Source organism: Thermobia domestica, chromosome 17, assembly GCF_964235325.1.
Source record: "Thermobia domestica chromosome 17, izTheDome1.hap1.1, whole genome shotgun sequence".
Taxonomy (NCBI): Eukaryota; Metazoa; Arthropoda; class Insecta; order Zygentoma; family Lepismatidae; genus Thermobia; species Thermobia domestica.
The window spans coordinates 68263136-68290997 of NC_137470.1; the positions used below are offsets into that span (position 1 = coordinate 68263136).

Below are 27862 nucleotides of genomic sequence, written 5' to 3' on the forward strand. Positions count from 1 at the left end.
TTTGGACTTCAGATTTTATTATTAATATTTAATTTGGTGCTGTAAGAAGGGGCAGTTCCCTACACTGCTGTTTGAATTACGTACTTTTTGAACAAACGAAAAAATTTACAATAGAAAAATAATACTCCCGCTGCGTGTGAAGTGCGAGCAGTGAAAATGATGTATAATAGGGAGCAGGAAATATGCATGAACTGACCGCTGAGCTCCGTTATTGAGAAGCGACGATTCTGCATGATGCTTTCCACTGCGCTCCTTATCACGCACATTTTAGCGTCCTGCTGCAAATTGTCTACACCAGCAACACACCATCTGCTTGCTCACGACGTTAGATCCACAGACCTGGCACAACTGACGATGAATTTCAATCGGCGCTATACCCTGTGCATTCTAAAACTTTATAACTGCTCGTACTTCACACGCGGTTACTACCACTTCCATCTTCAACCTCTGCCACGACACTTCTGAGAGCACTAGGAAAGTTCTGCTGGAGCATGCGCCAAGCTAGGACCTTACTCTCTCACGTCAACGCAGCCGCTGCGCGCCACATACAGTTTCCTAGCTATGGGACGTGTGGGAAAGTTACTTTCTGGATGGGCCTTGTGCCAGAAAGTTGATCACAACAATCAACCTGCAAGAGTTCGTTTACTCTTCGCTAGATGTCAGGTAAATAGTATTTCTTTAAGAACTGAGTCTCAGTATTTATTTAATACGGCCGACAAACGACCGGAACCCATAAGTTACCTAGGGGCTATTACGTAAAAAACGAGTTGGACTCTGGCTCCGGCGTTTTGGAATAAACAAAACGAGTCTGACTCGGGCTTAGGCTCGAAAGCATTAAAAGAACACTCACGCGGTCTTTGTCCAAAATTAAGTATGAGTGATTGTGAATGTTTTGGAGATTATGAAGGCGAGGGTATTCCCGGCGGTTATTCGGACCTAAATCTATCCACAATTTTTCTTATTGTCGATCCCAAATAAATATTCGAAATCTAGTTAGGGAAGTGACCTGGAGATGGTGGAAAATAATTAGTATCCTCTCATTTCTTCTTGTAAGTTAGAAACAATATTAAGTAAAGATGGAGGTATAAGAAATGATACCGGTAGTTCCAACCTATGCTTAATATTGTTTCTGACTGTACATGGTGTATTTCGCGTATTAACAGGCTCTTGACTGTCATCTAACAAAGAGATTGATTCCTCGGAGTCATCCCAGGAAAAAGCTACTTGATGCAATTGAACTCTTTCAATGGCCAAAACTGAGTCCTGAGACGTCATGATTACCGGGCATTTTTAAAGGAAAGTATTTGAACAAAACTGAAAAATTACGTCAATCACATAGTAATAGAAACTTGCCACAATATATACGTGTAACAAATATTCACGAATTGAATGCGCCGAAATTTTCCGCTAAATTTTCTTTGAACAATACGTCGTTTTATCATAATGTATTATACAAACTTATCAGTTTCAAGGTATGTGTTCGTCCAAGTGACTCGATAATTGCGCTTGTATTACTCGTTAACATCAAGTTTACATCTTCAAACAAACTGTATATATGTTATGATCACTATATATCACCGAAATTATATTAAACATATAACACATGATTTTTTTTGTTCCAATGTCCGCTAACCTGATTCCTGTATATTTCTCTCAAGAAAGATTGAAATATCTCTATCTTTTAGATTCAATGGTTAAGTTTGCAAATATGTTATATGGCATACTTTTAACGCATTAACGTACAGAAATCAATCTTCAACATGTTCCTACAATAATCATTATCCTAGCATGCTTCACGTTCCCGGATTCTGCACACCAGGCCGTCGTTCTTCGATCAGCACTAGTCGCCCTTGTGGTTTTGCGTTAGCGGTTCGCGAGCGCATCTGGCGCCACCGGCTGATTCTAGGTTCACCGGCTCGCGCGTGCACGCGGTCATTACGGGTGTAGCCATGCTTTATCCTGTCGCATAACACCCGGCTTTCCAAGTTGTCAAACATCACCTGTTCCCAGGCTACCATTTTAACTCATAAACGTGGGAAAATATTAAACATGTTATAATATGATCCCGCCAATTTTACAACTCCCCGATTAATCAGTCTTGCAAGGAAAAAGATAAAAGGCAGACGCTAAGTATCATGTCGGCTGCAAGTAGCCCTCAAAGGCAACTAAAATATTAATTTGAAGCAAGTTCTTTTTAACAATTATTCTTAAGTGAAAACTATGCGTTCGATCCATTGAATAAATTATTTTCCCTAATATAAATGTAGTTTAAATTTGATTCGTTGAAGAAATTATTCTACTTTTTGTATTTATCCTATTAGTAAAAGCAATATTCTTCCCCTTTTTCCTCTGAGTAAACATAGTTTGTGATTCTATAATCATTTGAATCGTATTATATTAACATATATTTTTAGATAGACATACTCCTTCGTCTTTCCTTACTTCTTACAAAAAATCTCAGGTAAAAGGAAGCTAATTTGGCAGTATCTTTTTGTGCCATTGTTTACACACATACTATTACCCCTTCTCCACTTGTATGACCCTTAACAATAAACAAGAACATTAACAAGGTAGAAAAACGCCTTTCGACATGCTTGCCTACATTTCTGAATCATTCTACTTACTTTTAACTGCTGACTAAACGTGTATCCACAAAAAACTGTTTCCTTCCAGTGTGTTCGAATGTTCTTTCACACCCGATTGTTTACATTCCAATTTCTAATGATCTCTATTGTTTGGATTACGTTTCTACTAAACTCATAAATTCAGGCTGGTTTTACTTTGCTCATCCCGTATGTTGTATTTGTTTGATCTGGGGTCACTAATATATGAACTATGTGTGTAATTTTAACAAATAATCAATAGGTGGTGAACGCGGGCCTGAACAAGCAACATATTCTGATTTGACATCATGGTATGTGACGTATATTGTGTTCTAGGTTTGATCTCCAATAACTGATTATATTGTGGGCATGTTTCTTGTTGGGATTTAGTTTAGTATATACATTTTTTTTTTTTTTTTTAAATCTTAACACGTCTCCTTCCAAAAGCATTCAACATGCATCTAAAGAGGGGAGAATGCCTTGCAAACAGAAGCATTTGAGTTTGTAAAATTCACTTTGAGGTATTGCTTTGGACTTTGATTGTATCGATGGTTCTAATATCTTGAAACAAAAATCAAATCCACATACCTTCCACTTGCAAAGTGCACCAAGTGGAGCTATCTCCATATTCATTGTATGCTTCACAGAAATAAACACCAGAATCTTCAGGAAATACATCTTGGATTCGAAGGCCATATCGTCCATCACCATAATCCACATACCGGAAGTCACTACAATCAGGTATTTCTTGTTCATTTCTCACCCACACAACTTCAAAAGGTGGTGTTCCTGTAAGAAAATATCAAAATACGCAATTACTACTGGCAGTTGTTAGTAGTATAATACGAGGTAACTATGAAAATTAATAACGTCTGAAATGGCTGTACTGTTCTAATATATTTCATACCAACAATGGTCATAAGACGAGCTATGGAATACTTTAGCAGCTGACAATATTACAAGGGGCAAGAATATGTCATTTTTATGAAATTTTGTGAAGGGTATAAAAGTAACTAGTCATGACTTTTAAATGAAATGAATACAATTTCCTGCTACAAAATATTTATTTCTCAGTTTATTTCACTCCACATAAAACATTTTTTTTGTCAATAATGTATGCAGCTAAAGAGTGGGTTTCGGAGAGTGGAATGAAACGATTTGCAATACACTTGCAACAGAAAACGATGTGTTTCTTTAAATGTTAAATATCGACGAAATATTAAAACCGTTAAACTATTTCTATTTACAGATACATTATTTTGAAACAAAAACTTATGTAATTAAGTCACACCCGTCAAATTTATTAGCATTGCGCCAGTGGGCCTTGTAAGACTGCAATGTTATACTGCAATTGATACTACTTGTCCTTTCTGACAGCTCGCTGCGCGCACGTGCTGCACAATGCTGTGTTGTCAGCTTTGCGTCGGTTATTGAAACATAAAATTATTCATTTCAAGTAAATCTCAGTTTTATAAAATTAAACAAGATAAAAAAGAACTGAAAAGAATGCTCTCAATAAGTAGCAGTTCCAGTATTCAAGTTGATGTTCGACTAAAACAATGTGCACTTATTTATATTCAAATTGGCAACGTGTGGAAAGGGTGGAATGCAGGCACGTAGCCAAGGGGGGAAGGTCCGTACCCCCCTTCAAAGCCAGAAATGTAAAAGCTTTAGGAATGAAGAAACAAAAAGAAATGAGAAAAAGAATAATCAGTGTTAAAAATAAAAGGCTACTGATTAATAAAATGATAAAAATTAAAATAATTAGAATTAGGTGTGGTTAGTATGATTTACACCAATTTGTATCCCGATCTGTTTCATTAGAGTATGTGAGGTAGGATTTTTTTTTTTTATAGAAGTAAGTAAAAGAACCCTAATTTACCTTAAGATGCTTGGTACAATATTTATTTTCACTATATACACAATGAGATTAATTGCATAATGTTTAAGATACAATTTACAATAAGATTTACGTTAGGAGACCAATTACTACGGCTTAGATTTTTTTTTTTTTTTTTTTTTTTTTTTTTTTTTTTTTTTTTTTTTTTTTTTTTTTTTAGCTGAGTTTTACTAGGGGTAATAGAACTTACAGGTGAAGGTAGAGACCTCTCATCCAAAGTTCTTGGTTCCGTTTTATTCACATGACTCGCTCCAATCACCCTCGACGTCTAGGCTGTATCAGTCTTCCTTCTATTTTTTTTTTCGTCCCCTTATATTCCCAATTTTATCAGAATGACTTGACAGAATGACAAAGATTTGATGACTTTTTTGTAAAAAAAAAAAAAGTCTCATTACCCTCTATCTCAGGACAAGTCGTCATGACATATTAATGTTCCTCTTTTAAGTTTTTTTTATCATTTACTAAGGCACTATCACATTTTAAACAACTTATCATTTACATTTATTCCTCCTCTTTTTTTTCTCATAAAATTCGGTTATAACACACTCCCCCACTGAAAGTGTGTTTTATTTGAACATCACCTTTTAGGGTGTGTCTATTCCCCCTTTTTCTCATAAAATAAAATGTTGACACACACACACACAAAACGTATTAGATTTAAAATATGCTGGTAAATAATACGAAACATATTTTATAAAAATGTGAACTTAAAAATGAATAAACAAGAATACCAAGAACTTTGGATGAGAGGTCTCTACCTTCACCTGTAAGTTCAATTACCTCTAGTAAAACTCAGCTAAATATATATATATATATATATATATATATATATATATATATATATATATATAGATAGATAGATAGATAGATAGATAAGCCGTAGTAATTGGTCTCCTAACGTAAATCTTATTGTAAATTGTATTTTAAACATTTTGCAATTAATCTCATTGTGTATATAGTGGAAATAAATATTGTACCAAGCATTTGAAGGTAAATTAGGGTACTTTTACTTACTTCTATATATATAAAAAAAAAATCAAAACCTACCTCACATGCTCTAATGAGACAGCCCGGGATACGAATTGGTGTAAATCATACTAACCACACCTAATTCTAATTATTTTAATTTTAATCAATTTACTACTCTTTTTCTCATAAAATTCGGTTACAACACAGTCCCCCACTGAAAGTGAATTTTATTTGAACATCACCTTTTAGAGTGTGCCTATACCACCTTTTTCTCATAAAATTCGGTTACAACACACTACAGTAAGCCTTTGGTTACTCTTTCTTATGAGGAGATTTGTATTACTTGCAATACATGGTGGCGAATGAGCGGGATATACTGGAAAACTCAGGGTATTTGAAATTTCTAGAAAAGTTACGGAATTCTCAGAATTTCTGCTACAGTCAGAGAAATTTCAAGCTTTCGAAAGCATAGTGCCGTTCTGTAACAGTATGGACTTTTTTAATCTTAATTTTTCATCATTGCTTCTCTGCAGTATCAAATATGTTATTTCAGAAACAGTTTTCTACTGCTCCTTCAACTTGTCATTTGGAACAGACAGTAGTTGACGGAATAATAAAAACAAGAAGTTATATGGAAAGAAAGTTTTGTTAACATTTGATTCAACAGAGAAAGCATATTGTAAAATATTTTACAAGAAATTATTGGATATGTACTTTTTGTAATAGTGGATATGTACTTTTTGTTATAGTTGAGGTCATAATGAAAGGAAAATTGTTATATTTGAATGAACAGAGGAAGGAACGAAAATTATTTACGGTAAATATTGTAAAATATTTTTCAATATTTTTTTTTGATTCTTTTACTCGAGATTTCTTCATAGTTTCTTATTAAAATAGTTACTAACATATCCTCAGTTTATTGTCCTAACAAACAGTGTGTTTTTTAGGATATATATGTTGCCAGTAAAGTACAATATATGTTGTGAGTAAAGTAGTTTAGATTGAATGAAATACTGTGCCTTCAATATTTCATGTCTCGGTCTCACTCCCCCTCCTCCCCATTACAAAATCCTGGCTAAACGAACCAACATATGTTCCAGTAAAATAGTTGAGAATGATCACCCCTGATGTAATGACCACAGCATTTCATGTCACGGACCCCCACCCCCCCTTTCCGACAGCCTGGCTACGTGCCTGGTAGAATGTTTTACCATTGCAGAAAGAGAGAAATGAGCCACTATAATTTGCTGGACATGCTGTTGCCATAGAAACAGTTTTCTTTGCTTGATTGTTATGACCACGTGCAGGGAGGAAAACACAGAGGAAAGCAACTGTCAGAAAGGACAAGTTGTATCAAATAGACTGTAGAACGTACGTTCATTCGATACTTCACACAAAAGCTCCTGAATGATAATTACTCTTTGCAATGGGTGGCTAAAGCCATTGTTTCGGCTGTTTATTAAGAGAGTTAATTCACTAATATTTTCACAGAAACCAGCTCCTGATAGCAGTTCCTTACTCTCAGCTACTCAGTAGTTGTGAGGAATTCAGAGGCTGCCAATAGATGGCGTTAGCACTAAGCAACTGCGAATAAATTCCACTTTCAAGGTATTGCCTTGATGAGTGGTTCTTTTTCCACATAGGTATCGATATTGGTTTGCTAATAATAATTGGTTTCATATTTAACGAAGAGAATAGTAGAAATAGTGAGTAATTTCTTTTACTGCCTTAAGCACTATCGTTTTGCATTTTTTTTAACCACTAAAATAACATTTTATGTGCAAGCTATGCTTTATTTGAAGAGATTTGTGGAAAGACTCGACTGTTCATAAGGAAATAAAGAAAGAAAAGGAAGGAACAAAGGATATTTTGGTGAAAAAACTTATGCTGCTGCTGTTGATTTTTCACTTAGCTGTTAATAAATAACCGTTATTTGACGATATTACTGTTACTTCAGCTTCATGAATTAGTGCACGGCTCTTCGATGCGTTCACAACACGTTTTTATGTCTCATGCGTATTTAAAATGTGGATGACTAATCACAAGACATTGCAAACGCGAAAGCAATAAAAAAAACGCGCAGAATACGTCGGCTCGAGCGCATTTGTTGCGTTTCGAAACAATAGACCTTCTGCTGTTTCAGAATCAGTAAAACATGTCCAAATAAAAAAAAAAAAGGAAAGGCGTGTTGCCAGTGAAATTCTCTGTGCAGTAGTCTTTGCCTATTAATAGGATGCACTTTAAAACGGCGTTTGCCTCGGCGTCTTTTCTTCTTTACCCAAGAAAAAACTGCAGCAAAGAGCAATACTTCTTCGATAACCTTCATGTCTTTTCACAAGAAACCAACTAAAGCAGGACATTCTGATTCTATCCTTCCATCGCGGGAAATAAATAAATAAATAAATAAATAATACAGTGAAACCTGTCTATGTTGGCCACCATCGGTTCCATAGAAAAGTGGCCAACTTAGACAGGTGGCCAACTTACAGAAAATAAGTGTGATTTGTGTATTTTTAGAATAGGATTTCTAGTATTACTCGATTGTAAAATTTTAATAAGCAGTGGCCCGACAGCTACTGATAAATAATGTATATAGAGTAACCATAAAAATATACAGTACTAGAAAATATTACTATAGTATGCGAGAGCGCCGATTTCTCTGTAAATTTGAGGGGGGGGGCATTCAGATGCAAAAGGTATATATATGAAGATTTTAAGACAAATTGCACTCAAATTATACCAAATATTGTATACTCATAAATAAAATAGGGTCCACATGAGCTTTGGGGTTCCGGGCCCCCTCGGACCCCCCAGTATCGGCGCTCTTGATAGTATATTTAATATATATGCATACCTTTCTCTTCCTGAATACTAGTCTGGTACATTGGATCATTCGGATTGAAAACACAATAACAAAAACAACCATGAAATAGAAGTGTATGTACGTAGTTTATTGAAATTGATATTATAGCACACTGAGTTATTCAGATTGAAAACAAGAAAAGCTAAGTTATAAATTGAGAAATTCATATGCAATTTATATGACTTCTTTTCAGTTGTTACTGAATGGTGATTCATTCTAGACATATTTGCTTTATTCTTTTTGGCAGATATGCACATTCTAATATTGTAGTTAACTACCTTTTCTTAATGAGCTAGAAGTGTTTCCCTCGGAGCAAACGATGTTTTGAGAAAATCTTGAGGGAATTCATATCTCAAAACCTCCGCTACCTTTTGACATGCAGTCAGATGCCAATAAAGGAGAATTGAGCTTTAACCTTGAGAATTTTCCGGAATTACCAAAGCTTCCCATTGGTGAAAGGAACCGATATAGCTAATGGTTTTACCAAAACAGGGTAAACAAATACGTACAACCATTTCCTGAATTCCTGTACGTGATTTTTCTTATTCACACCTTCCTTCACCACCCTTTTATGAGGGTAGTGTTCTGGCCATTGACCTCCAAGAACAAACCGTGCAAATCTATGCTTCTTTAGCTTCTTTATGTCCAGTCACAAATACAGAACATTTGCCTCTCATATGGGTATTCGAAAGAGTTAAGAAAAATAACAAAACTGTATTTTCCGTGGCCAAGATACGCAGGTAAATTTATCATTATCATCATAGGGTAAACATTGATTCAGTGTGGCCAACTTCCAAGATAGACAGGTGGCCAACTTATAGAGTAGTAAGTAACGAATGTCTTATGGGAAAATGCAGGTTCAAGACTAGCCAGGCCAAGATAAGCAGGTGGCCAACTTAGAGAGGTGGCCTAGTTGACAGGTTTCACTGTAATAAATAAATAAATACATAAAGACCTGGAAACCCTGACTGGCTCACAGTATGATTTGTAACTCTGGCGAAAGTAAAATAACCTAGTAGCCACTTAGGTCGCGTTCGCTGCGGCTCATGTTCCGTTGAACTCTTCTAGTGGGAACCTCATTCCTAATATTATGAGGATCAAGGAAGCGTCCCTTATAGGACTGTTAGTACTGTTAACGGCAAGATAGACTGATAGCAATTTGCATATGAATATGTAAATAGGCCTTATTTCCATATAGACTTTTTCTTTTATATATTAATGTAGATATTTTATTCGTTTTCTTATTATATAGTTAAACATTAAGTAACTTACTCAACTATAAATATCGGTAAATATACAAAATGTTGATTATTATTAATTTTGTTTGTAAGTAAAAGTGGCTTTAATTATATTTTAGTTATATAAAACTGCTTTTGTATAAAAGCAGGAATGGAATAATCATGAACTTCATGTATTCCAAAGAGAAGATAGAGAAAATGTGAGGAAAATATTGGGACATCCAGGAAACTAGCTCCGCTGAAAATAATTTTGTTAGAGAACTAGGAAAAAGCTCTGAGTTGAATTTGTTGTCAAATCGCTTTAATATGCTTACTGAAGAAGGCATGAGAAATAGGCAAGATTTTCAGTTGAAAGTAATATATGGGACTTAACAGTGTGCACTGTAAGTGTATTTAATGTGTATATTTTATTTGATTTATATACTAGCTCTTCTTACTACTTCCTTCTCCGAAGTTTCTTCCAGCAATTACATAAAATAAAAAAGTTAATGTTCGCTAATTGTCTAGGTAATTAACGAGCATTTAATATTTCACTACATATTACCCAGGCTCAGGGAAATTTTTATAAATTGGCTTTCATCCAATTTGACGAAACACTATTTCAGAAATAACTAAATGAAATGAGTATTCCCTTGATTAAAAAAAAATCAATTTCTCTAATCTCGTAATTAAAAGCCAGGAGTATAAAGTATATTGACCGTTATACATCAACATCTCAGCAAGTTGATTGAAAGCTTCGATCACTATTATCCTAAGGGTCAGAAAGAGGATCCTCGGCAAGGGAATATTTGGACAATTGGTCTTTTTACGGAGGACGTGAACTTCCAGAGAAGAAGAAACTATCTTCAGATGTAACTCTCAACTTCGGATTCAAAATCAAATCACTGAATTAGTTTTGGTTATCTGTAAGTGAAGAATATCCAGGTCTCAGCAGAGAAGCTTTGAAATTATTAGTGACTTTTCTTACAACATATTTATGTGAATCAACTTTCTCTGCTCTATGTGTAATTAAGACAAAATATAGGAACCGAATGGACATAGATGCCGCTCTACACCTTGCAGTATCTACATTGGACCCATGCATCGACAAGATTTTGGCAAATAAATAGCAGCAAATGTCACATTGAGTCCAAATTTAAGAGAAAAGAGATTAAATTGATATGATTACAAAATCACATTTAACAGTAAAATGCAGATCTCAGTGTACAACATAAAATTTTCAAAATCATAATTTTTAATAATAAATAATAAAAATAAAACCTAAATTTAAAAGATGTATAGTTTCCTACTTTGCCGGTCCGCAAGTGTCAAAAGGTTGAAAACCACTGGCTTAGGAGATATATTTTTAAGTAATTTCTTGAGTTTAACCATATTTTTTTTCTCTTTTTATTACAGCGGCTAACATGTATATTTTCTTACCCGTACCTTTTCAATGCATGTTACTTCCATGTTGATACATGTAAACAATTTCTAGTATGCGTATTATAAGTATATACAACTTTGTTTAATTCGAAATTTTCACAATTGAACTTTGTGTATACACTATAATAATCTGCCAATATAAAACAGTCTACAACATTGTACTGGAGTTCCATTTCTGTATTCCAACGCTCATTTCACACGGAAGCTACACCAGCATACGCCACGCCATTGTCTTTCGGTGGGTCTCTGCAACCAGTAAGATGTTAAAGTCGGACTCATGGGTGTTGGACTTATACACCGACCAATAAGAGTTGCCATCTGGAGGTAAAGTTCTCTGAGACTAAGAAATAACCGGAAACGTTTTCTACATTGGAAAGTCATTTCACATGAAAAATTGTTCTGTTATAACAATTGTAAACGGACAAGACAATGGTTGGACCGTGAGCAACTCCAAGGACAGACGTGTTAACTACCTCTTTACCCACAGAAGAAGTTGTTGCTAGCATGGTTGTCTATAGTAGAAATTATCTATTTCTTTCTTTTTTAGGTGAGGTGAAACCATCAATGCAGATCGTTAGAGTGCTCAACTACATGAAATGGACAGAATGGTCAAGTGACAGTGTCCTCAGACTACAATGCTCGCCCATGTACCATGCAATTACGGTTCAGGCCGTACATGAGTTTCAATATGAAACCCTGCCTCGCCTACAGTGTTCCGCCGATATCTCAGGGGTTCCCACAATGGGGGGGGGGCTATGACGCAAACTGCGTCATTGAAATATTTGGGGGTGTTAAAAATCTATATAAATATGTTTGAGGGGGTGTAAAAATAAATCGAAAAGATTTTTTTTTTCATGGAAGAACACCTATGGATAGACAATTGCGGGGGGTGGGCACCACTGGATATCTGTATCATTGACAACCAACTCTTAGGGCATATTGATCAATTTTTGAAAGAAAAAGGCTTTTCCTGATGATCGGGCGGTGCAACGCGTGGATAAGGAGTCCTTCGTATTGCAAACGTCAAACATTTTTTTCCCCCCACAGAATCCAACATTTATCTGAGCGATGGAAAAAGTATGTGATTGCAGATAACTACATTTTTTGTAGTTTTGTATCTTTTTTTTTTTTTTTTTTTTTAAGTTTGGAAATTACGCGCATGCCACGGGCATTTCGTTCGCACCAACCTAATAAAATTCAAAAACTAAAAAACAGAAAGAAAATTAGTTGTTAAAATATGGCCAATGCCACCGTTCCATACATATACAGGGTGCCTCAAAAGTCCCCAGACATAGTTTAACTCTGCTATTATCAGAGTTACAACAAAATGTAAGAGGGAAAACCGTTTCCAAATATGATGTCCAACAATTTTTTAAATCGGATGAGCCATTTGGGCTGTACACTCTTTATGCGCCCAATGTTAAATGAAAATAAAACGTTGTCATTTACCTGGACCCACAACATAAGTGAATGAACTTACTGTTCGAAATGAGGGCTGGCTTTCGACATATTAGCATAAAAGACAGTAACTTCATTCACTTATGTTGTGGGTCCAGGTAAATGGTAACTTTGCATTTTTAACAATGGGCGCATAAAGAGTGTATAGCCCAAACGGCTCATCCGATTAAAAAAAAAAAAAAAAATCTTTCACTTTATCACTTTAGATTGAAAACATCATATTTGGAGACTGTTTCCCCTCTTACATTTTGTTGTAACTCTGAGAGTTACAACAAAATGTAAGAGTTACCCTATGTCAGGGGACTTTTGAGACACTATATGTTATATATATATATATATATATATATATATATATATATATATATATATATAAACAGTTTCTCTCAACTTTTCAATCATCAGATCTATCCCGTATTAGGGTTTGAGTTGAAAAATGAAATGAAATCTTTGAGTTTTACGTCCCACGATTATGCCGGTTAAGCTAAAGGAGACGGTGATTATGAGAAATGAATGAAATGGTGGAATGAAGAAAGTGGGAGGAAACGGGAGAACCCCGAGAAAACCCACGCACACGGTGTTTGTCCACCACAAAGTTCACTTGGCGGGAGCAGGGTTTGAACCCGGGACCCCATGCACCAGAGGTGAACGCTCTACCACTGAGCCACCGCGGCCCCAGGGTTTGAGTTGAGTATGGCAAAAACTATTGTTCTACTAGTTTTTCGAAGCAAAGGTTTCATTATTCTTGATAAACCCCAGTTAATCACTGAATCTAAATAGTTTAAGAACATCTAAATTCCACAAACCCTTCTAAACGAATTAATAGTCGTATGGTTGAATATATAGGAGAGTAACTTCAGCTCAGCTATTGTAACCCAGCAGGATACATCATGTGGGTTTTAGTTTGTATGAATATTGCGAAGGAAACGCTTAGTGCTTTTACCGTCTTGTATTTTCTTCTGGAAGCACTGTAGACAGAAATGGTCGTTGTATTACGCATCGTTAATGATTCTCTTCTTAGTGATTAATAAGAGAAAGATTTATTTGGTTGCCCACTTTAGAGCAATCGCGATGAGTTATATTCTTGGAAAAGACATTCTGCCTCTCCAGCCTAACGAAATATCACTATATTTTCAGATATCTGTAGCGGTGCTATTCAGCCGGTTCGCTAGAACCGGTTGTTAAAATATTTCAAGTTCGCAGAACTGTTTGTTATACCCAGACATAACACTAAATTTTACGAAGTTATACCCAAGAACAGTAAATTTTAGTTTATTAATCTTTGTTTTTAGAAATTCTTATAGATACAGGGTTAAACATATGATCCCTCAGAACAAGATATAAGCGTTTATTTCTTAATCTCAAATGCTCAGATTTCAAGAATGAGAACTGAATCACTCGAGTATAATGGTGAGGGTTATTTATATCTGAAACGGATACATACCATTATTAACAATTGTCAATCCATTGCTGGATTAAGATCTTCCCAATACTTTTTGACAACCACCCAGGGGTAAAATGAAAAGGAACACGGGGTACAGCGTCACCCCACTTCCAGTAAACATTTGTAGCGTCCCCTCACACTCTAAATATTACAATGGGCAAAGATAAGCACGGGGGACAGCGCGACATCATGCGTTCCCCTAATTTTTCAGACCCACTTTTACCCCTGCAACCATCTATCTTGGATAATTCGTTTCCAAGATATTGTCAGTGCTACCTTATTTCGTCACACCACCTTGTGTTAGGATACTGTTCAGGTCTCTACTTGTCACCTGTGGTATCCAGTAAAAATTGTGCTTTAGTCTATCTTGTATGTGGGGGGTCCCTGGTCCGATCCCAGTTCGCACCGTGTGGAGTTTGTGGAGGACAAACACCGTGCTCGTGGGTTTTCTCGGGGTTCTCCCGTTTCCTCCCACTTTCTTCATTTCACCATTTCATTCATTTCATCATCACCGTCTTCTTTAGCCTAACCGGCATAACCGTGGGACGTAAAACTCAAAGATTTCATTTTTTCTACCTTGTATGGTTTGTTTCCGAAGAGAGTTATCCATCCATCTGCTCTCTCTCTCTCTCTCTCTCACACACACACATATTATTTATATATTATATATATATATTATATATTATATATATATATTATATATATATATATATATATATATATATATATATATAGAGAGAGAGAGAGAGAGAGAGAGAGAGAGAGAGACGGTTGTTAAAAAATTAAAATAATACCACTAGATATCTGTATGTCTTCTTTTACTACCTATTTATTTACTCATTTGACTCATTAATTATATTCGATCAACTACTCTAAAAATGATGATAGGCCTTCCAGGGAAAAAACATTCTTTGCGACAAACATTCAGCTTTGGATGTATTTTATTCAGGCTTAGAACGAGAAAAAATAATCCTTAAATCATTTTTTTCCCTCCGAATTAGTATCATATTGTTACATCCTGAGAGAGATGAACCCGGAAATCCGTCGTTCGATTTCAGTGGATGTCATTCGTAATATCCTAATTAATTTTTTCTTCTTCTCCAAGAATTGAACTTATGTAGCCTCAAGCTTCTTTGAAGTATTTTGAAAAAAAAAAAAAAAAAAAAAAAACTTGTTTGGTTCATTAAACTAGATGCAATAGCAGAAGTCCTTTACCCTGTCTGTACACGTCTACATCATATTTCTTATCCTGACTTTTTCCCCTTATTTGCTACTTTTATACAATACACATCTTGTCATATGTCAGTTATACTTTGTTGTGCTACTTTGTCGATCAATATTTTGATATTCACTAACATGCCAGCTATGCTTTCTACAGAGTGATGTGATTTATATCTGCATACATAAACATTATTTTATTGTAAAAATCTATTTCTTCTACTTTAATCATCTATATTGATAAGTTCACGTTGGACGATCTCGCCTCCTGTGAGGTCGATTGAGGGTAATGCTCGAGGTACTGAACCTTGGGAGGTTTATGTCCTAAACCTTCTAGAACTTTCGATCTAAGTCATGATAACGTGATTGTACGTGTTATCTAACATTCAAAGTTTTCTACCTTTTATGGAGAAGGGAAGAAAAGGGGTGGGCTTTTGTAAAACAGCCTTTGAATAAAACTATGAACACCGAGTTTGTCGGGGAAGTATGCATAAGATTTTGACGGAGCAACTTCGTTGGATGACAGCTCATGGAGTTACCTCGATAAATTAAGGTATTGTAATCAGCTGACATATTGAAGGAATTTTTTATAAACCATTACATTTTACAGACCATAGATTCTTATTTTACCAACCTAAAGTCTGCTACATCTTTTTAAATATGCATTTTGTGTATTTCATTTATAATTACAATAACGGCTATTTTAAAGTTACATCCCGAATTTAGTATACATGTATTTTGTGTTGGTAGAAATTTATCACGAACTCCAGCTTTCGGTAACATTGGCTAAACTTTTCCACAATAACATGTCAAACAATAGCTTAAGGTCATAGCTTTGATACCGAGTGGCTCTAAAAGTAAACAACGAAATTATAACACAAATGAACATAAACGCATTTTATAATATGAATTTCATGAAGCCTTGGAATATGAGAAACCCACCACTTTCTCGATAACATTCGCTTAGCCTTTTCACAGGGTTATATCGAACATGTATCTTAAGGTAATTGCTTGGATATCGAGTGGGTTCTATAAGAAAAAACAAAGCAATTACAACACAAATGAACATTTGGTCAATAAAAGCATTTCAATATGAATTTCGCGAAGCCTTAGAATGTTAGAAATGCAAAATCTCTTGTTTCATAACTATATTTTGTAAATGAAACAAAAATATTTGTCCTCAAAATTATACATAAAACTCTAACCACCTCCACTTACAGTGTGGACCAAGCTCCTATTGATTTCTGGCGGCATGGTTATGCGAACGAAATAAAAAGACGGCGTGCTTCTTGTTCCTTTGTCTGTTATAGTCGTTTTAGCTGAGCTTCCTAGAATACGCCCACCGTGTGATACTTTCACACACACTGTTTTCAATTTTCAGCATACTATTCAACATTAAAGCATGATTATAATTTTTAGAGAAGCTGAGTTAGCACATATTCCAGAAATTTGTATTCTCAATCAATCAATAATAATAAAATTTAAAACTGCTACACTGCGCCACTTTAAACCAACGAATGTACATTAAGAGAGAAATCAATCAAGGAATAATAACTTGTATTTAGATATCTGCATTCTCGTTTCAGAAGATCTGTGATTATAAGACCTGTCTACGTTTTCTAGCATACAATTCTAAACCAATATATTTTATTTCTGGAAATGGATCTGTTACTTTTCTTTTCAAATATCTTCAGAACACGAAGTTTCTTTTCCTTTATTGTCCACGTGCTTTCTACGGACGTTGTATTGGATTAATCTTGGTAGGAGCCCATGAGATCGAATCCTACATTAAGTAGTATGTCAACATCTCATATAGAATGCCACTAAACTTCGAACATTTTGTTTCAAATAATAGCTTGTTTGGATGGTCTATCGTTAGTAACAAGTTATGAAGAAACTACTGTACTGTGTTACTTGGGCTCGCTACAATGCTCAGAAATGGATGTATCAACTTTATCGTTCATTCAGCACGTTGCTCGCAGCTCTCTGTTTAAATTCAATCCAATTATGCTTTGCAGGTTTTATTGTATGTATGTATATATGGAAAGTGCTACATCGGTTCAAACAAAATTTACCTCACTTCTGTACAGGAAGCAGCTTAAAGAACCAATCAAGAAATTATTTCATCAATACGGAAGCAGTGCTAGAATTGCCGTCTATATCTAGTGTTTTCCGGCATAATTTCTCTCTTTCGTTTCCCTGCTAAGAGTTACGCGAAAATATGCGTATGGTCCGCCGAAACCCTGGAAACATGATTTATATTTCCGGGATTCTTAGATTTACGGTCATTTTAATCCGTCACGTATAAGGAATGACGTCCCTCAGCGATTGCACAGACCAACATGCATAGGTTTCTCTGTAAATAGGAAATAAACTGGCTTTGTGAATTATGATAGTCTTCGTGATATGTTCATGTGTTTGCTTATTGGGTAGCATACCAACTTGCAGTAAATTTACTGGAACAACTTTAAAAATCAACGAACTATGCTTTATAAAAGTGATATATAAAAATCTGAATAACTTACCACGTAATTGCACTTTCAGTTCCACTGAATGACTGTTTTTAGCTGTTATGTCTTTCAAACCCTCTACAAATACAGGTGGTTGCTTATCTTCTTGACTTGGATCATCGACATCAAGAACTACTAATTGGGCTGAGCAACTACATTTTCCAGCTTCATTTTCAGCCACGCAGGTGTAAATTCCGGCATCCTCTGGCTCAACAGGGTAGATCTCTAATGTGGCTGTTCGTCCGTTCCACAATGGAGTAATACGAGATGACCGCACCAGTAACTCACCGTCCCTGAAAAGATGTTAATAAATAAAATGTTACAATAAATATATTAAGACAAAACTAGCTAAACCTGCGCTCTATACACAGCGCATCATTCACATATAAGCAAGAAGCTCTCTTGTCATCCCTCACAACATTTGTACATGTTCCTTTACAGACGCAAGTGAAAGACGTCTTGATAAAAATCGGCAAGGAGTATCATAAAGGGGAGATTTTTTTCAATATCTCGCACCGTTTGCAAGATTTGAGCGTACTTTCGGTTGGAGTTCCTAATTCATGTATGACTAGCAGCGTTCACCCCGCTTCGCTGCGGTCACCCCGGAACGCAATAAACTTTGTTACTTAGATAATTTTTACTTTTTCGCTTTCAAGTGATATGATAAAAACCATAGAAGATTGCAGTAAATGTTAACATTATATCGCCTGTCATTTATGTTAACCCGCCCCGCTTCGCTGCGGTCACCCCCGAACGCAATAAACTTTGTTACTTAGATAATTTTTACTTTTTCGCTTTCAAGTGATATGATAAAAACCATTATAACGCCTGTCATTTATGTTAACCCGCCGAGTGACACGGTCATGCGGGTTGCATATACATACGTTTATTTTTATACCTATGATGAACTAACAAAGGATTTGTACGTAATGGACACCTGAATGGTCAATTATCTCAAGACACTGGTAATTGAAAATTAAAGTGATATGATAAAAACCATCTAGGGTCCAAATCCTAATAACCCCCCAAAAATAAAAGAAATTGGTTCAGCCGTATTAGCGTGATGAGCGGACAAAGGATTTGTACGTTCTCTTTTATATATATAGATTAGTGTTTTCTTTCTTCTTGCATGCAGTATGTAATAAGCAAATACAGTACACACACAATTAATTATGTCAGTGATATATTGTGTTCATTAGGCAAAACACTCCAAACAATAAAGATTTATCTTAGACTGGAGAAATTATCATCTTTCGTTTTTCATCATTTGGGCATGAAACAAGCGCCTGAGACACTACTCCGTATGCAATTATGTGGTGTTAGAATGTATAATTCGTACGATATGATGCTTTTTTTTTTTAATTTCAACACCTCCCGTGTACCCTTAAAAATGTAATAAAGAAATAACGGCCATGTTTTATATATATATATATTCAATTAGAACTGGAGGATCTACACAAAATTTGGAATCAATGAAAACGGCATGTTTCTAGCACTTGTGGTTTTCTAGAGTTCATTGTCGAAATGATTGGAGACAAACACAAACTTTTCTCTGGAGACAAACATATAAACCTAGTATTTTAATATATAGATAAAAAGAACGCAACTTCCATATTTTGAAATATTTTGATAGTTATACAATTGGTGGATATTGTGACTATTAGTATCATTAAAATTTTCAACAGTGTGACAAAATGTGATTCCGAGATTTTGTAATGAGATAGTTAATGTAATGGAATACACGTTGAAATAATAACTGAAGCTTTCCTTGTGTCGTGATGAACATAGTTATTCTGGGGCAATCATCCAGGTGAATTCCACGTCATCCAACATTTCGAGAACTGACATTGTTCTCGTCTTCAGGGTAAAGTATTTCAAATACAAGTTTCTTGAATAGATAAGTTTCTTTCTTTCTTTCTTTCTTTTTTTTTTCAATATTACCCTAGTCGAAATAGGTGTAAATCGTAGACATAATTAGTAATTAACTTTTTCTTCATAGCATTGTTTTAATTGTCGTCCTCATCAAAGCATTAGAAGTCCCCATTGATCTGTATTTTGCTATGGCCGCCATGATGAAAAAATGGCTCAGGAAGAGGTTCCTATATTCGGTTTTTAACATATTTCTCAGAAACGGCTAACTTTAAAAAGAGAATGAATTGGTTAATTTGAAGGAATATTTCTATGAAACAGTTTAGATTTTCCTCAAAACTTACCATTCTCCAGAAATGACATTTTCCGGAAAACAATATTTTCAAAAAGATTAAAAGCCTGGAAATTATCAGTTCTATCAGAATGTTGAAACACTTTTAGCTTCAGTGGGAGTTATTCATCTCCAAATGATGTTTATGTTGTGAAATTTGAATTCTACGATATTTCTTGTTTGTTGGACATTGGTGAAATGTTCCTCGTCCACCTTTCGAACCACCATTACTACTAAAGCTATATTTCGTGTTCAGTCACTTTCTAATGAACACGAGAATGTTATTTATTTCCTTCTTCAAAATGTTGTATGGTCTTCGTGTTAACATAAGGGATACACAGAAAACTGAAAGAAGAGACTCCTTCCTAAAACATAAAAACATGGTCTCACAGCTCGAAAATGGCACCGAAGTGACATAGCGCTGAAGATCACGCCCAAATTAATATCACAACGATAAACTAGTGTTCTTTATTTAAGTTAATACATAAAGGCCCACCTCGAAAATATTTCGAAGACCTCACTGATTCCGTAGTTGTCAAAACACCCCTAAGTACGACCATGGTTCATACGAATTAATTCCACTTAGCTCCTTCGTGTCCGCGAGAAAATCTGAAGTTGATTTGAGCTGAATTCGCAGTGCGATATAGAGGGAAGGAAAAAAAGCGCTATTTTGTCATTGATATCTATACTGCATTCGATATAACTACACTCAATTAAAATGGTAAAACTAATTGAATTCAAGTAAGGAGTAGATAAGTGCTTGGCAGAAGTCATTTCATACGTTATTTGTTGAGAAGGATGAAAGAATTTGGAGTGCGGCTATTGGAGTGTGATATCTTCAGGTTTAATTATCTACCATAATCGAAAGTTATAAGCAAATTTTTGATCTCTTCATTTATTAGGGAGATGAGAATTATATGAAATTTTCTTATTTATAATTTAAGTTATTTAGTGTTCTTAAACCTTAAATTAAGAAAGTTAAGAGCACGTAAATACAATATTTACAGTTACAGGTATTTAAATATATTACATATATACCATATTTACTGTAAAATGGTGCTTCCAGTTAGGAATAGAGATAATTCTCCAGCACCTTTAATCCAACTTTTGTGCTCTTTATTCCCGTAACTTGACCCTAATCTCTCTCTCTTAATACTTTTTAAAATTTTTATTTAAAATTTCCCAATCATCGTGAATTAAGTGTGCTGTATGTTTTGTGAGAATTATAAGATCAAGATGATTGTGATTTTCCCTGGATCCAAACGACGCAGGTGCAATTTCCAAAGCGCATCAACTTTCTCATCAAAAAGTTCATGATTTGCGGACATAACTATATTGTATGTATGGTTACAAATATGTAGTAGCTTTCTTTAAAAACTTGAACAACGACGCTTAGAAATGAGATTTGGGTTGTCTACTTGCTTTGCCGAAGGAAAATTTGAGGTTGACTCTTCAAATGAATCTGAATGCTGTAGAATATGTAGCATTTACTGAATGCTCCGAGTGAATATGAAAGTTGCTCTATTGGTCTCTGTCACTGAGGAAAGAAACTTCAGCATCTATTAATACATTGACGTTTTATCTTCAAATACAAAGGTACTTAATTTTACAACTTAAGGATGCTTAATCTTACGTAACAGATTTATTTTCTCATTCCTAACGCAGGTAGGCTATGTATTCTATCCAATATTATAGGGAGATACATAGTTCATACATTCAGTTAGATTCAAGTTGTTTCCAATTATATGAAAGGGCAATTGCCGAACTAGTTCAGGAAAATAGCACTTCTTATACTTTTTTCTTTCTTTTACTTATTTTAGCACTTTTCTTCTATGAAAATTGCTTCTAAATGTTCTAACCTTACGATTGTTTTTCTAGATTATGTCCTTTTCCGAAATTGAAAAATGAACCAAAACAGAAATGATTGTTAAGGTCTTGAGTACAAGCAAGTACTACAAGAATGGAAAATAAATCCAAAAATTTGAAAGAAAATCGAAAAAAAAAAATGAACGAAAAGCTCTAAAGTTTTCCTTTCTTTCGACTATTCTTTCGAAAATCAAAAGAAAACTATTATTCCTTCGAAAAGCAAAAACAAAATAAATCTTCCAATAAGCAGATTTACCGCAAGCGAGATAAATTCGGTGTGTCTTTATCACGCTATATGTTTTTATGGTCGAGTATAAAGTTCCATTCTCTTTGATAAGACATAAGTATATTGGTGCTGTTCCCTTAAGTACATAGGACCACACCTTCAATCTTGGAACTGTCAAAAACAATATATAGTGAATGTTCTCTAGAGCTCTATATTATATATATGGTGTTTCAAAACAACACCGACAACGTTTGGGAGGTGATTCCTGACACCAAGAAAAGAGAGAGAGAGAGAGAAAAAAAAAGACCAACCTGGGTGCACAAATGCTCCCTTCCGGAGTTACAGGCTGCCGAAAACAAGAAAAAGTGAACTTTAAAGGTATTCACGCAACAATTTTTATAAAGGCAGTTTGTCTACGCGCATACAATTTGAAGTACTCACCAACTACATCTATAAAACTGCTGCGGAAATACCGCAGGATTCTGAAAGTTAGATATTTGGAAAGGGCACATACTAGTACTTAAGTGAAGTCTTGATCCGACTACGGTGGGTCCCATAGTTTTGTAGCTATGGATCTTTAAAGTTCATTTTTCATGTTTTCGGCAGCCTTTAACTCCGAAAGGGAGCATTTGTGCACCCAGGTTGGTCTATACATTTTGTCATATCTTGGTGTCAGAAATCACCTCCCAAACGTTGTCAGTGTTGTTTTGAAACTACTTGTGTATACATAGTGGTCCATAAGTCTTAGTACAGTTTGGAAACAAACATGATTAAAGCAAATCCGACAAGCCGGAGGGCGGACTTGGGTAAAGGAGCTATCGATTGATGCATCCCGTGAATGGCGGCCATCTTGGATCCAGGTTATTTTTTTTTTTTTCAAACAGGAAGGTAGGCATGTGACACATCAATTAACATTGTTTTGTGCAGGGGAATTCAGTCCCGCAAGCAGAAATGCGTTATCTGGTCCCGTTCCAAAGTTGACGGTTTTCTGTTCCCTTGCAGGGAGAGCGACATGGCACTAACGCTGCAAGAAAGGCATGACGCCCCAAATTTGACAGGTTTTTTTTCGTTGCAGGTAGAACGAGATTGCACTGACGAAGCAGGAAAGAATTGGGATCTTCGTAATATCTGGGGAAATAAGCAGTCGTGTGAATGTCCAGGACTCCAACGCGCACCACCTCAAAAGACGCGCAATAAGCCACAACACCGTTAGCTACCTCATTAGGAAATTCAGTGTAACTGGTAATGTTGCCGACAGACCACGGTCAGGTCCCCCACGAACCGCGATAGATGAGGAAACATCCACAATGGTGCTTGCTGCGAGTGTGAAAGGTCCGAAGCGCAGCACAAGACAACTATCAGGGATAACAGGCGTACCACGTACTTCCGTGATGAGAATTCTTCATACGAAAAAGTGACATCCCTTCAAGCTGCAGCTTGTCCACAACCTCTCAGAGGATGATCCAGACCGGTGCATGGAATTCGCCAATTGGGCTTTGTCACAATGTGACCGAGATCCGCATATCCCAGCCAGCGTTCTCTTCACAGGCGAGGCAAACTTTTATTTGGATGGCGAAGTGAATCGCCAGAACATGCGATATTGGTCGGATGCAAACCCACATGCGATCAACCGTGCAAGAGAGTTACCCCTGTTCATATCGTGCTGTGGTGTGGCATATGGAACACGTCGATCATAGCACCCTTATTCATTCCTGGTACCCTAAATGGTGTACGATATCTGGATATGTTACAGAAGTTGGTGTTTCCGTTGTTTCTCCACCCCGATGCCACCTTGCCGCGATATTTTCAGGAAGATGGTCCCCCAACGCACTATGCACTACGTGTGCGGAAATGCTTAGATCTGCATTTTCCTGGACGTTGGATCGGTCGCCGAGGCCCTGTGGAGTGGCCAGCCCGGTCGCCGGACCAAACTCCTTTGGATTTTTTTTTTATGGGGACACTTAAACAACCTGATGTATCAGGAGAAGGTTCAGGATGTTGTACACCTATCATGATGGTCGCCATTCACCACGCATGCATCAATCGGTAGTTCTTTTACCCAAGACCGTTCTCCGCTAGTCAGATTTGCTTTAGCCATGTTTGTTTCCAAAATAATCCACTGTACTAAGACTTATGGACCACTATATTATATATATATATATATATATATATACCCTTCTGTAAATTTGCTTCGTCCTCTGTCAGGTTTCGTTGGTAAGAAAAAATCAAAAATATATACGTAAGAAATGTATATTTGCCATGAGCTCGTCACGTGGTTAGTTTTGTTCTAATTGTTTATTTTGATGAAGCTTTGTTGCATTAGATGGTCTTACGGATACATACATGGGTCAATTCATTTTCATGGAACATGAGTCCTTTGATGCACCTCTCTCAAATTTTTGGAGAAGGAGGCGAAGACATACCTCTGTAACTTTGCTTGGTTTACCTTGTGTTCTTCAAATTAAAAAATAAAATAAAATAAAATAAAGTAAAATAAAAAAATAAATAAAAAAAATATGTAACCAACGTTTAACATTTTAGCTGGAATTTTGAATTTTGGCCGAAAATTCCAAATAGTATAACACAGAATTTTTAATGTAGTGCCTCAAGGTTCATTAACCCTTTCGCTGCATAATTATTTTTGAGAATAATACCCAAAATTTTTGCATTTATTCATAAGAAAATGAGTCTTATAATCGAAATCAAACGCTGTACACATACTCCCTGTCACTACAGTATGCAAATTATCTAATTTGTTACGCTCCTGACACATCCGATTGTCAGTGTTGCCAACTTATTTACAACAGTATGTATAACATTATTTGCCAGAGAAAGTCGTATTTTCTTAACGTAGGTATAGGTAACTTGATTTAAATATCATACAAGAATTGAAAAAGGTATATTTGTTGTCTCCGATCTCTCTGGGCATCCCGACTGTCAGTGTTGGCATCCTATTATAATATTTCTTCTTGATTTGATATTTTCTAGATAAATTTTATTATTAATCATTCTTATGGTTCTCTGCACCAGTATATTTCCCGATATCGAAAGACGTCTGTTCTGTGTTTCACCCACCCCATGCATCTTATTTGTCAGTGTTGCCAGCCTATTTCGAAATGAATTTTCTGAAAATTCTTTTGTAACATTCATACTTTCCGATTGCCGTTCGGCAGGAGTATTTCCTGCTACCGTCAAGAAAGAACTCTATGGTAATCAAACCAGTAGGCCCTAAGATTTCAGTGTTGCCACCTATCAGCAAGATTTTTTAAAAATTAAAGTGGTCAAAAATCATCACTTCGATGCGGAATTAACCATTGTCTTCTAACTCAGAATCTAACAAGAACGCAGCTATTTGATTGTCGCTGATTGTCTTTTCTTTGGATGTCACAATTTACTGCTCCAATTAGCACTTAAGCACACCTTACCAAATGAAGCAGCTCTCGTAATAATTCATATAACACTGCCTTAGTTCAAAGAATCACTGCCAGTTGGCAGCACAATGCAATGTATTATCGCTACGAGATATTCTGTATCATCACGTCGACTAAAATCGAATTTCGCAGCGAAAGAGTTAAGATAAGGTTTCATTGCAACACATGATCAGACAAATGAAACATTGGTTTCTTTTATTGAATAGGGCATCGGTACCATGTGTATCCCTCTGAAATTACAGGAGGTATACATAGATCAACCTTTACACTTTTGAAATTATGAAAATTAAAAATTGGTAAATGGTCTCCAGGACTAACGCATATACTTTTGGAAATACATTCATTCCGTCATATGTTGTGCTGAAGAAGAAAATTGTGGCTCACTTTAAACGTGGCGATTTCTCAACAGATGTTGTTTCACGTACAAGACGGCCAAAAACATTGTCTCTGAAATTGTGGATGAAAATCGTGACATTATTTTTGAAAATCACAGAATCTCAACAAAACGTGTGGCAGAGACTTAGGGCATTTCTCAAAAACGCGTCGGTAACATAATTCATGACAACTTGGGCGTGCGAAGCTGTCGGCAAAATGGGTTTCCAAAATCTGTCAGCAGATCAAAAGCGTGAAGGAGTGGGGTATCAAGGAAAGTCGTGTCCTATTTTGACCGCAATGCCGAACAATTTCTGTCATGAATAGTAACAATGGACGAAACATAGTTGTACCACCACGATCTTGAAATGAAATAACAGTGAATGGAGTGACGGCAGTTAGGTTTCCCTCATCCCAAGAAGTTCAAAAATTGAGAATGAGATGAAATCTTTCAGTTTAACGTCCCCATGATTATGCCCTTTAAGCTGAGAGCGACGATGATTAAAGCAAGTGAACGTTGGCGGAATAATTGGTGGAATGAGAAAGTGAGAGGAAACGGAAGTGCCTCGAGAAAACTCTGACATATTGTTGTCCACTATAACAGCCGAGGATCGAACCAGGCACCCAATGCACTATCACTGAACTACCGTGCCCCCGTAAGAAGTTCAAAAGACAGAAGTCGGATGGGAAAGTGTTTGCAACATTCTTCTGGGATAAAGGTGAAGTTGTTCCCATAAACTACTTACCCAAGTGACATATACTTAATGGAGAGGATTACTCTGTATTACTCATAAAACTGAATGAGATATTGAAAACGCAAGGTCATGAAAAATTGAAAGAAGAAATTTTGTTCCTTCAGGACAATGCCCATGTTCATCGAGCACTGCAAACACAACTGACAATGCATGATCTTGGGTTCCAATGTCTAGATCATCATTCTTATTCCCCAGATCTAGTTCCGTCAGAAAATTACTTATTCCCAAAATTTAAGCATTGCTTGAAAGAACGCCATTTTGGATCTTATAAGGAAGTGGTTAGTACTACGAAACAGTAGTGCCAGAAACAGACTTCAGAATTCTTTTAACTTGCCTGCAGAAATTGGACCACCATGCAAGCAAGTACATTGAACTTCGAGGGAAGTATGAGAATAACTGTAAAATTTCATAGTTTGACGTGCACTTCCTCCGGGCTGTGCTACGAACTTTTCAGCAGCCCCTCGTATATATAAGACGATATAATGCAATAAAGTTTCATTAAAAAGGACAAATTTGAACAAAAAACAACCACATGGTGAGGACATGGCAAATACATATTGCGTACTTTCATATTTTTGGTATCTTTTTTACCCATAGAAGGGGATAGGCAGGGCCAACAAAATGTACTCAAGTAGAGGATGTTCGATTTATCTTGATATACCTTTGCAACTTTTAAATTACTGAACAAAAAACGCTGAAATTTTGGACCATGCAAATACCGGGAGGGACATTGAAACCACTAGATTAACAGTGTTGTCAACCAGTCATAAAGTTATATTTTATCGAAATGTTACTACGTCAAGTTATTACATATTTCGAATCTCATTAAAAAGAGCAGAATACGTCAAAAACCTCCCAAATTTGAAGTTTTAGCAACTTTTTACTTATAAAAGGAAAACGGATGGATGAAGCAAAGTTTCAGAGGTACATAACCCGATTGCATGCTACCACACCATATTTTTAGTTTTGGCAATTTCGAAAATTTAAGTAGTAGTTCTATGCACCTCTCCCCAAATTTAAAGGGGGTGGGCCAACATAGCCATTGTCAAAATTTATAGGCTGTGGTCCTATGTACCTGTATGTCTCCATCCCCACATAAGAACTAGAAATTCCTATTTACTTTGTATCACATTAATCAAATTTCATTCTGAACGAATGACGAAACATACCTGTACCACTTAGTGCCTGGTGATGGAGAACCCCTTATGTCGCAAGCAAGATTTGCCCGACATCCTATTCTGACAGTAGTTCCAACTAATCGCCGGCCGAAAGCAGGAGATGATCTTGGAGAAGCGCTCCATGCTCTAACACTACGGGCTCTTTGACCTCCTCTACCTGAAAAATACTCTTTATCAGAGATCTCACTAATAGTATTACACAGTACCAGTGT

The 27862-nt window shown here is 36.0% G+C and overlaps 1 protein-coding gene across 4 annotated transcripts in view; it reads right to left on the reverse strand.

Moving 5' to 3' along the window:
* Positions 1 to 27862, reverse strand: part of LOC145674687 (uncharacterized) — a 1315729-nt gene that overhangs the window by 207107 nt on the left and 1080760 nt on the right. For all 4 annotated transcript variants that reach the window (XM_081744920.1, XM_081744917.1, XM_081744916.1 and 1 more), the window contains 3 exons: positions 27642 to 27807; positions 17638 to 17915; positions 3192 to 3392 (listed from right to left, as the gene is read on the reverse strand). In XM_081744920.1, coding sequence (XP_081601046.1) covers positions 3192 to 3392; positions 17638 to 17915; positions 27642 to 27807 — 645 coding nt within the window. The remainder of the gene's footprint in view (positions 1 to 3191; positions 3393 to 17637; positions 17916 to 27641; positions 27808 to 27862) is intronic.